The sequence below is a fragment of the Ischnura elegans genome, chromosome 3 (assembly GCF_921293095.1).
Source record: "Ischnura elegans chromosome 3, ioIscEleg1.1, whole genome shotgun sequence".
Lineage (NCBI taxonomy): Eukaryota > Metazoa > Arthropoda > Insecta > Odonata > Coenagrionidae > Ischnura > Ischnura elegans.
Genome location: NC_060248.1, coordinates 121,228,100 through 121,240,163, shown reverse-complemented (window position 1 = coordinate 121,240,163; position 12,064 = coordinate 121,228,100). Strand labels below are relative to the sequence as shown.

The 12,064-nt window shown below is 40.6% G+C and overlaps 1 protein-coding gene and 1 long non-coding RNA gene across 3 annotated transcripts in view; both read left to right on the top strand.

Annotated features, from left to right (window-relative positions):
- Positions 1–9,953, top strand: part of LOC124156449 — a 42,477-nt gene extending 32,524 nt beyond the window's left edge. The window contains exon 4 of one of the 2 annotated variants that reach the window (XR_006864321.1): positions 9,887–9,953. This is a non-coding gene — a long non-coding RNA (uncharacterized LOC124156449). Of the gene's footprint in view, positions 1–9,088 lie in introns of both variants that reach the window. The other variant, XR_006864320.1, reaches the window with a different exon arrangement.
- Positions 9,954–10,602: 649 nt separating this feature from the next.
- On the top strand, positions 10,603–11,679 carry LOC124155264. Its single transcript, XM_046528982.1, has one exon. It carries the CDS (start codon positions 10,603–10,605, stop codon positions 11,677–11,679), a length of 1,077 nt encoding a protein of 358 aa, XP_046384938.1.
- The last annotated feature ends 385 nt before the right edge of the window (positions 11,680–12,064 follow it).

Genomic DNA, 12,064 nt, shown 5'->3' with positions numbered 1-12,064 from the left:
GTACTCAGTCGTTCTCCTTGAATACTTATTTCACGTGTGCCGTGTCTATTTTTAAATCTTGTTAGCCACCCAGATGATGCGTTGAAATCGCCTTCGAAGCCCAGTTGCTAGTAGAAAAACTTTGCTTTATCTGTGACAACTGGACCAGAAAGAGGTGTGCCTTCCGCTCTCCTCTGGGTAAACCATTGAAGCATTGCGGCGTCCAACTCCTCGTATGATGCACTTTTCATTGTCTTGCGATTTGATGGTCCTGCGCCACTGTCACAGTTCCTAGCGTATTCCATTAGCTTGGCCTTATTTTTTTTAATATCACGCACTGTTTGACATCCAATGCCATAATCTCTGGAAATCTTTATCACAGATTCCCCCTTCTCTAGTTTATTAATCACTTCCAGTTTCTGTTTTACAGTCAACACAATTTTCTTGCGTTTATCAGCCATGCTACTTCCTCCAGGTGGATGAATTGTTCACCGGACAACCTAATTAACGATGGCACATGCAACAGAGAACCACGAAGCATAAGCCGCGACTGCGGGAGACCCACAACACTCAAGCCTCAATCGATATGTTGCTGCCGGCAGTTACTCACACGTGTCAGCAAAAAGTAATCACTAAGTTACGAAGTTTAGGACGACTTCATCCCTCCATTCTTCATCAGGCCTCAACCTACCCCTTTTACCCCTTCCACCTTTCTAAGACCATCCAACAGGCCCAAGTCACCCCAGATTATGTTTCGCGCAGGGATCATATGTTACGAAGGTGATACATTATTGGCCTCAAGATAAAATATCATATTACTTTAAGTTCCCAGAAAGGTTCACTAGCCTTGAGCAAAAGCTTCAAGTTACCTGAGGGCAATAGGAAATGTATCTTTTGAAGTCTTTCCCCTCCTCTCCAGTAGAATTCTATTCACGCAACCTGACTTCCTTGACCCAAATATATGAACCAAGCTGCCAGCATGAGTCACCCACTGTGTTCTTCGCTGACAGTAAGTAACTTTCCATAATTACGGTTTTGCCTCCATATGACTTCGATAATAGTAGCGTGCACCAAGTATAAGAAAGAATGAGTCCAAACACGACGCATTTCTGACTTTTTAAAAATTTGTTAAGCATGGCACCATAACTTTCATTTATCGATTTATCCAAGAATCACCAGTTCCTGTATTTGGCTGCACGAAAAAATCGCTAAGATGTTTTCGCTACAAATGCATCTTTATTTTTTGCTTTCTTGATTTCTTATGAGCGTCATAATTATTTTCACTTCCTGCACGAGTCATTTATTCAAGGAACACCTTCCTCTCTTTAACTCGAAGGGAGGAGTCAAGAGACGAACGTTTGTATAACCTCGTAGCAGTCGTAAGAAAACGCGTTCATTCCCCTCCAAGCCCCCTCCTCCTCCAAGCCCCCTCCTCCTCCAAGCCCCCTCCTCCGCCCCCCTCTCCTCGTGCTTCCGCTGCCCAGCCTAGCCCCTTCCCTGCGGCCGGTCGTATTCTACCCCCATGTCGTCGCTTGAGACGCGTTCCGACTGTGCGTGTTCTTGTTATTCTAATTGTTCATTATATTAGTAAATCCATCCATTTCTGATGATTTCAAAACTTGCATTTGACTTTTAACGTAAGCTAGAATTCTTTCGTTCAATTTATTTTCGCAAAAACTGTAGCGAGAAGAAATTAGAGTTAAGGCTAAATAGTCGTCCCGGAACTGGACATTTTTCTCTTTAGACGAATTAATATTCACTACTCCTCACCACGGATGACACAATGAGCACCCATTTAATGTGAAACGGCTTTAAGTTTATCCTACTAAATACGGAACTCCGGCGATTTTTTTTTTTTTTAAAGATCGCGAAAAATTTCAACGAAGAGTGAAAAATCATGCACGGATAATCCGCACCCGGATAATCGGGAGTCTGCTGTATATATATATATTGTTGTGAGGTGAAAAGTGCTTTGTGTAGCCTCCTCTTAAAAGATGCCAATGATGATGAGTTCCTAATTGAAAGGTTAAGATTATTCCATTCCCTACATGCAGTAACGGTAAATGATTTGTTGTAAATGACAGTTCGGTGATGAGGTATAACAAGATTGTGATTACCTCTTTGTGTTAGTCATATGGACAGTGTCAAGACTCCTGAATTCGCATGATAGGTAAGGAGGTGTTTTTGTGTTTAGAATTTGATATAGGAGAGAAAGAGTATGCAGCCGGCGTCGAGAGTCAAGTTTCAGCCATGACAGTTTATTAATATAATCGGTTATATGGTCCGATAATTGTAAGTTAAATATGAATCTAATGCATCTGTTCATGGAACAGATGCATTAGATTCATATTTAACAGATGCCTGAATCTGTTGAACTTGTTCATGGAACGTTGAAGCTTAAGACTAAGTTCTTGAGAAAGGTCCTGGTAGGCAATGTCAGAATAGTTAAATAAAGGTAATATTAAATTAGATACTAATTGCGCTTTAAGAGATGTAGGGATGACATATTTAAATTTTAATAGGGGATAAAGTGATTGATTAACCGATTTAGTGATTTTATTTACATGTGATGCCCAAGAGAGATTTTGATCAATAATTAATCCTAAGTTTCTGACTTCATCGCAAAAAGAAATTGGGGAATCGGCAATACGTAAATTTGGCAGTTTATCCCTCTGCACTCTCGCTAAAATTCTTGGGTAACCAATTAGTATTGCTTGAGATTTATTAGGATTTATGCATAGGAAGTTATTATTGCACCATTCTTGGAGGTATGCTAAGTCATCATTGATAGACATCAGGCTATTGCTTAAATTATTGACTGTGGAATGCAAATAGATTTGTAGATCGTCTGCATAGAGGTGATACTTGCAATTTAGTCCTGATGAGCAATCATTGATGTAAAGTGAGAATAGAAGTGGACCGAGGATGGAGCCGTGTGGGGCTCCTCTAGTAAGGTGGATCCAAGAGGATTCCAAATTATTAGCAATTACTTTCTGTTTCCGGATGATACCAAACACGACGTATTTCTAATGTTATTTAACCATTTTAAGCAAGGAAATAGTTGGAATAATAAGATGGTGATTTCTGGCGAATATCGATATCCTCGCAGCCGATAGTGAGCTTTACAGCAGTTGATGCGGATTTTTTTTCGAAAACAGGGCGTCTGGTTACAATTTACGAGTTATGCTACAAGTCTCACCTGTCTGAGGTGCTAACGAAGTGATGTCTTCTCAGGATATTTTGTTTCTCCCTACTAGCAATCTGAATTCATCTGCTCATCTAGAGCTACGCTACTTATTGTTACAAATGAGTGGGTAAGCTGCCTTCTCCATAGAATAAAAAAATTTGCGCAGTCTTATGGTCATGCTTCACCCTCTGTAGTAAGCTCTGCTTACGCCGTATGCGATAGCATTAGTGCCGAACTTCACCTCATACGAGTGGTTCCGTACTTTCCAGGGTGGATTGACTTAAAACTAGCGAGTGTTTTCCGTGTGGGTTCTAATGAGTCCGGTTTCATTTTCATTAGTTTTATTCTTATTCGTCTTCGGAAGGGCCATGGTCCGGGCTAGAAATGCGTGAATATTACAGCACGCCTCGGTATGTCCGCTAGTACATGACGGCAGGGGTCGGGGTAGAGCGAGATCCCTGGTGAAAAGCAAGAAGTGGGATGAAGCCGAGGATTAGGTGGGCGTGCCGCTGACGATTAACGCCACATTGCCTCAATCAAATTAAAAATTTAATTGCAAGAAAGGAACATTTCAAATAATAAACTATTTTTGGCCTTCTTGATACATCCTATAACCAATCACTGCGACGGCGAAATCAGTTGTTTGAGGCATAACACGCACATTTCTCTCGTAAATACGTGTACTTGAAATGGCATTTGATGGATAAGAATTTTTACATCGGACAGAAATGCATAATAGCAGTGAAAATTCCGAGTGCTTAAAACATTTTTTTAGCAAGGCGGCGTGTTCCTTCAGGATATTTGAAAGAGATATAATCCGAATCACCAATATCACCTTAGTGTTTCGATACAGGAATAATATTCCTGTAATTAGCTAATATCTTTTTTGAATCCATTAATGAATGTCATAATTCGCAAAAAAATCCAGCGTTTCCTGGGACATGGGCAACCCGGACAAACTTTGCCGCATTTATCGTTTTCCCGCATTCATCGTTTTTTTCATCCATCCCCTTGAAAAATGATAAATCGAGGTTCCACTGTAACTTTTTTTCACACTCTGAACTTGGGAAGAGGAAGTCGACTGATTAGTAACTCATTTTCACTGGTTGGAATGAAGCAGTGATGACTTCTTGTTCCCTCAATCGTTTTAGAATCTTTATACCTCGTATTTAGTTTTGGTTTCCAAATCTCTATGTCATTACTGGAAACATACAAGGCTTTTCTGCCTTCAACATTTTTAGTAACCCACTCAAATGAATCACTTGCTGACAAAATGTGTTGTCCACTGGGTTGTTGTAAACAGGCTCTTGTAGCTAAACGTTTTACAGTTCCCCCTATTCCATCACATACACTTTTCCCATGGCTTGTGGCAAAGAAATGCCATTCTGCTAACAAATCAAAGTCTGATAAGTGTAAGCATAAGTTTTTTATATTTTTGAAATTTTTATACTGGCTTGCAGCTCCATCACTAAAATATTTACATTTTTTAATTCCAGGAAACTTCTCCTAAATGAACTTAATTACTGATCTGATAAACACATATACTGTTACTGCATCATGATCCAAGCAGTCACTGATGATGCAAAATCTCATAGAGGACACTTTATCATCTACTTTATTATAAATAACAAACGGATGAACAGTTGCCTGACTGTTGTCCCAGAAGAATCCCTGTACTGCATCTTGTACAACAAAAGAGAAATTCTCAGCAAAGTCAAGTAAAATTATGACCTCATCGGTTTTTAATTCTTCTTTACACTGTTTTACAAATTTGGCATGAGATACAGCAGTGAAATGATGAGTAGTGAGGCGGTCCACCATATTCACAATCCGGTCTACATAATCATGAACATTTACTTGCATGTTCTCAAATGTTGTACGATCTGTGTGTCTCCACTGAGAATAAGTAATAGTTACATCGTCTGATAACTCACTAGCTAAATGTTTGCTTAGCAATTCACTCAGCTGCTTTTTACCAGGGCATTGCTCACACCTGTGCACCACACACTGATTGTCATCTATGTCATAAACTAGGGACTTCATTGCATCTTTGTAATGCATTTTAGCTGAAGGAAGTACATCTAGCATAAGCTTAACATTCTGGTGTTCCATACAAACGAACACTGAATGGGTACCTCTTGCTCCAACTGTCACACACCATTTGGGACGCAATTGGCAAAATTTTGACAAACCTACTTTTAATTGGGGGGATTGATGCTTAAATATACTGTACAATTCTGAAAGGTTACACAAAAGTAATCTTTTTTGAACATGCACTATCTTGCCTTCAATGACCCCACTCACAGTGTCTTTCTTATCAGGACAAATGTGGCTAAATTCATCACTTTCATAAAATGTTATAACACCTTCTTTGATATCATCAGCCAGCTGTTTTCCTTTTTTCTGGGTCACATCTGGAAGTGCACCTTTCTTTTTCCTCATATCTCGAGCTTGCTTCACTTGATATTCAGTTACATTGAATATTTCAGCAGTTTTTGATACAGTCCAACTTGTTGGCACCTGCGTAAGGATGGACAACTGCTTTTCCCGGTTTTATTCTTTACATTTCTTTTTGAGACCCTCTATCATTGCAAGGAAATCAATACAATTATACATTTTGACTCTCTGTTTAAGTCATGAAAACTATTTCCAGGTACATCTAAGCATGTGGTCACTTTTTCTTCCAAAGTGAATTAACTGCTTTAATTTTGGTCCTGGCATAACTTAATCTATTAATTTTGCTCACTTTTGAAATTTTGATGGGGGAACAGCCAAGACTTTCAAAACTCGAATTAATACATTTCAAAGTATCTTCATGCTCAACACTATGTAGTGGGCAGTATGCATCTTCAACCTGAGGGTCCTCTAAACTCAAAACAAAAGCTACACATCTAGGGCATAACTTCTGACCAGGCTTCACAGATTTTCCGCTATTTACGGCAATTTTTCTTGCTGTCTGCACAGTTATTTCCCTTAAGCTTTTTCGGAGTGGCCTAGAATGTGTACCAAAGGGATTGCTGCATGATCGTTGTAAGAATGTATATTTTTCAAATATACACACTTGTGGTGGAGACAAACTTGTAAATCTGGTGAGACAGTTTCTGTAGAGGAGATATGACGAAACCCACTTCTCCACAGTAAGTTGTCTTTCAATTCAGATGGAAGATCACTTATGTAGCACAGCCCTTGTTCTTGTATGTAAGTGGTCTTGTGGCATTCGTCATCTGTAAGTTTCCCAATAAAGCATGTATCAATGCCCTCCATTATGTAGAACACGAAAATTCACACAAAAAGGATTTACAACATCCAGGGATGTGTAAATTCACAAAATCAGTAGTTTACTCACCAGAACTCTATCCTTCAATTTCAAAGACTGATAGTATAAGTGATGTCTACATTGTTCTGAGAGCTAAAGCATACCAACATTGTAAGAACACCGTGTAGGGGTAGCATGTGTGGAAATATGAGAAAGTGAAAACATTGTTGTCTCTGAATCTTTGGAGCCCAATGAAAGTAATATCCAAATCAGTCAAAATGTCTCAAATTCCTATACATTTTCATCAAACACCTGGAAATTATGTCCCTGTTGTGTACAAAAACAGATGGTATATTGGCTGTGTTGTTCAAATAGCCGAGGATGGTGAAATTCTTGTGAATTTCATGACACCTGATGGTAAGGCTAAGTCATACATGTGGCCAAAACATGCCCAGTGAGAAATGGGTGGTGGAATCCACGTGGAACCCACGTGGAGAATTAACGTGGATACCACGTGTTTTTGGTCGTGGAATCAACGTGGAACCCACGTGGAAATTTGGTGGAAAAATTAAAACAGCAGTTGGTGCTGTCCTAAAACCATTAAAACCTCAACCACTCTATATCTAAACCTTCTATATATGTGTCTACGATTTTTCATGTGCTCTCATGGCTGCCTTTCCACGAATTATATAAAAATAGAATGTGCGATACATTTTCACATAACTAGCGTGGTTTCAGGATGATAAATGACGCAATGTCACCAGAGAGTTAAGTTCCACAAATTAGAAATTCTGTTTAACATTTTATGATAATCACCACAAATCCACTTGAAATCAACGTGGATTCCACGTGGGTCCAACCACTCAATATCCACCACCACCAAATATCCACCACTCAACGTGGATTCCACGTGGGTTCCACGTGGATTCCACCACCCATTTCTCACTGGGTGTAGATGAGTGCTGGATACCGTCAACTGATGTGTTGATGCAAGTACCAGTGCCTAAGACCATCACAGGAAGGCAGTACACCTTGCCAGATTGCACAGTCACTGCAATTGAGAAGGCCTGGAATGCTTGCCATCAAGCTTAGATGACAAAGGTATGTACTTATTCCTCAAATGTTTCACCAATTTGCGCCTAATTGCAATTATCTAGTAAATCCATATATTTGCTAAAATGTTGCTATTTAATGCTCTTTGGAATGTGAGGTATAAAATTAAAAGTAGATTGGCTGCAAACTTAAAGAATGATAGGGGTTTACAGGAACCTCATAATCAAATTCAACTCACATTTTGGGGGAAGCCCTGGAACGTAAGTGCCGTAGACGGCCATTTTACAACCATCGCTAAAATAAATCATAGAAGCACTATCAATCATGGGAGCAACTTAAGGTTTAATTTTCCAAAAAGAGGGAGGATAGTGCAAATTATATTTAAAAACTCAGTCACCTAATTGGTGTCCCTTTTTTGTTATTAGAAGTTGAAAAAGTGGCATTTTTCAACAAAAAATATTAGCGGAATGGTCATTTTTAGTAGATTTGTCAACAAATAAATTCAACATTGGCCCAAATCTCACTCTATCTTAAAGTTGGTCGTCTTCCCCATGCTTACAGTGATTTTTATGGCTTTCATGTTATATATGTGATTTTTACATGTGTCTGAAAATGTTGTTTTTTTGTGGAAATTTGTCAAAAGTGCAATTTTTAAACATTTATAGAAAAAAAGTTTTAAAGTGACAATCATTTTGATAACATTTTGGTAAACCATGGCTGCATTTTTACAGCCTCTAAAAGTTATACTGGCTTGGCTCATTTGGTTTAAGTTTTACAGGGCCACAAAGATGGTAGTTTTGAACAATTTGACCGGTGGGCATAATTTTTGTGTGTGCCTCACTGGTTTCAAACACTCATATCTTAGAAAATATTTGCAATGGGTCTTTAATATTTTGGATTTTTCTTAACTAAGGTTGAAACTAATAACAAGGAAAAAAATGATCAAAATCCGAGATGGTGGGCGTGGGACCCCCCAAAAATTGGTTGAGTTGACATGGAATGACCCTATTCCGATAAACTTCCCCCTTGGTAGCTTACTCATGACGTGATGCTCCATCAAATTATCATATGCTCAAGGCTTCCTCCGTAAGCACCGCACGTAATGGTATAGTAAATTTGAAGCAAGGTAATTTTGAAATTTAGGAGACTTGGCATATGCCACTAAGATTGAAAGTTGTGCAACTCAGTACCACTTACAATGAGACTTTGGGTGAGTGATGTTAAGAAAGAAGATGAAATCTATGTTGTTTGAAAATAGATAAATAGTTGGGAATGCAATGAAGGTGGTCTGCCCATATATGCCTGGGTTTGATTGAAAAGACCTTCCTCAAAATTATAAGTACAATCAAGTAGGATGTTGCCCAAATGTTCACCTAATGCATATAGGACAGTTAAGCATTGTGATAGCATACTGAGGTCCCGGGGTTGGCTAGGGCAAATTTTTTCCTCTCTTTTTAGTTGTTAATTTTTAGTAATCTGTTCCATGTTTTTTTTGTTTAGCTGAATGCAGAGTTATCACATTCTTTTGCTTGCTGCCTTTTAGATAATAAGTCCTAAATTAATATTATGCCGGTAATTAATCCTTGACTCGATTGTTTCTTTCTGTTACCAAGATCTAAGCGGGAGTGTTACAACTGTGGTGCTGTGTCGAAGTGAAGGATTCTTTTTGCCATAGCAAAAGATTTTAAACAAACTGTCATTGAAGTCTTCTCAAGTGCTAGTCGTACTGGGAATAGCGTTTTACCTGTCCACCTTTATGATCAATTTTGATCTTCAAATGCTAAACGTCACCATAGCTTGCCTTACCTTTGTTTGCTTCCATTTGTCTAAATTATTACTTGGCAATTGTTTAAAGATGCTATACGCATAAAATTCGTGATACTTAACTTCTGCGGAGTGTATTTTGTTGACAAAAAAGCATTCAAGCGAATTCATTGAGCTGGACTTATTGGCTTCGAAGTTAAAGAGCCAAACTTTAGTGTGAAGTGGGATTTTTGAAGGGGAGAAAGATATGTTCTCCTCAATACTTGCAGAGTTTAAAGGCTGGTCGAATAGGACAAAGTACTAAATATTGTTTAATTCTTGGTATTGAAATTGTTGCTTGACTGCCATAAAATTGTTTTATTCTCTCAGATACATCAGATGTACTGCATTCATGGTATTTTTGTATATTATGTATGTTTTCACATTGTGACATTTCAAAATAATTATATATTTTCCTAAATAATGCTAAAATTATGAAGATGGGCTACACTTGTAACTTCACAATATGTCATCCAAAGTTCATGATGAGCTAGACTTCATTTCAGTGCAAGGGTTTTAAACTAGTGATGTGTGATATCTGAATGCCCACATTTGTAGTTTCGATTAGTGTGTGGTATTTATTGACTGATAGCATTTTTTTCCTGTAGGAGTGTCTATATCCTTGATATCACCACACCAGCTCTTTGCTAGGAGGGAAGGAATTCTTTTGAGGGTCCCCGCACGGGGGGAAGAGGGTGATCTCTTCCTTTGGGGAGCCGCGCCCCCACCGACCCGAGCCCACCGAGGAGACAACCTTGTTAAAAAACCCCCGGTACGACTTGGGTAGCGTCCGGACAGTCATGTGGGCCCGACTGTCCGTGTAAGGCGATACCGTCCTGCCTTAGCCCACCCACGTGTTTGCCGTGCGTGGCGACCCGTGTCGCAGGGAACGGGGATCCTGGGGGCTGAGGGGACCTCCTCTGTGGGAGGGGAGAATCCCCAACACTCCACTTTGGCCCCTGACTCTCCTAGACGGGCGGCCGGGAACTAACCCATTCCCGGTCAATCGGCACCTGGCGGCTGGGGAGCTTGGCGGCTCCTTTCGAGCGTACGCCAGGAAGGGTGAGCGTGATCCATAGGGACACTGCCAAGAGCATTCTCGGAGGGGCACGTCTATATCTTCGGGGGAACCTGGCACTCTGCACCGGCCCGCGGTGCATCGTCCCCTTGTCGGACTCCATGGTGGGTGGGGCCCCGGAGATGAATATAATCAATGTCTATGGATATCCAAAACCCAACACCCATTGCCTCTAGGGAGGCTAATCCCAGCAAAAGGCTATGTACGGAAAATGTACTACAGAATGATTACCCTTCTTACGTAGTAATGAGCAGCATAGAAGAAGGAGCTCTGAAAAAAGTGTCTCCGTTCGTAATCGTGAAAGTGATCCAGGGCTTGGTTGGCGATGTAAAAACAGCGAAGAGACTGCGGTCAGGTTCTCTCCTCATACAGGTCAACAATTCAAGACAAGCAAAGAGACTGCTTGAGGTGAAAGAGTTCTTCCAAGTCCCAGTGAAAGTTGATCCCCACCGATCACTTAACACTTGTGATGGCGTCGTGACATCTTGGGATCTTTCAGACTGCACCGAGGAGGAAATCAAAGAAGGTCTGAAAGACCAAAAGGTGATATCGGTCCGCCGCTTGAAAACGAGGCGAAGCGGCACTCTAAAGGACACGAACAGCTTTGTCCTCACCTTCGCCCTTCCGAAGCTTCCCGCGTCCATCTATGTATGCTACAGCGCTATCCAAGTTCGACCGTATATTCCTAAGCCCATCCGATGCTTCCGTTGTCAAAGGTATGGACACACATCAGGCAACTGTAAAGGAGAGGAACTCTGTGGTAGATGCTCTCTGAAGAAGCACGGAGACTGTAGTGAAAAGGAAAAATGTGTGAACTGCCATAGAGACCATCCAGCGTGGTCAGCATCCTGCCCAATATTTGCAGAAGAAAAGAAAATACAAGAAATAAAAACCTTAAAGAAAATAACTTACGGAGAAGCCAAGAAAGAATTCAGAGCTCTGAACCCTGTTTTCTCTGGAAAATCCTATAGCCAGGTGACGGCCAAAAAATATGTGGACGCTGCCGTGCAGACACACACGCCCTCTGTATGCGCGCCATGCAAAGGTGTTTTCCTGCCCGCCAAGCCTAAGAACTTAACAAGTATCAGCATCACGAAGGATAAAGCTAAGGCTACTGCGGAGAGTGACTCTTCGGGCGAAAACTCGCCTTCATCAAAGAAAGCCAAAACACTCATACGAAAAACTCATTTTAAAAAATCAGACCTCGAGGAGGACGCAGTATCAGACGATATGATGGACGCCGATCCCTCCGAGGTAGCTAAACAATTTAAATGCTTGACAAATCCTCCAGGAAAGGGGAAGACGAGACTACGACGATCGTAGTCGACCATATAAGTTTTTAATACCTTTATCTCCTTTTATTAATCATGAATTTTATGTTTAAAACCTTACAGTGGAACTGTAACGGTATTTACAGACACAAGGAGGAACTGTATGCTCTAGTTAAGAATTCCAACCCATCCTGCATATGTCTGCAGGAAACCCATCTGAAACCATCCGACAGAATGTCACTACAGGGCTATTGCGTTTACCGGGCCGATGATATTAGTGGCAATAGAGCCCAGGGAGGGGTTGCAATAGCTGTCCGGGAGAGCATTTACTCCTCACAGATCATTTTAAGAACCCACCTACAGGCAATTGCAGTTTCTGTAGCCACCCCAGAGTTAGTTACCTTTTGTAACGTTTACTTGCCCCAGTGGGCACCTGT

Bases quoted from the DNA above. Each gene is read 5' to 3' on its own strand.
- LOC124155264 (XM_046528982.1), top strand. From the start codon at position 10,603: ATGAGCAGCATAGAAGAAGGAGCTCTGAAAAAAGTGTCTCCGTTCGTA.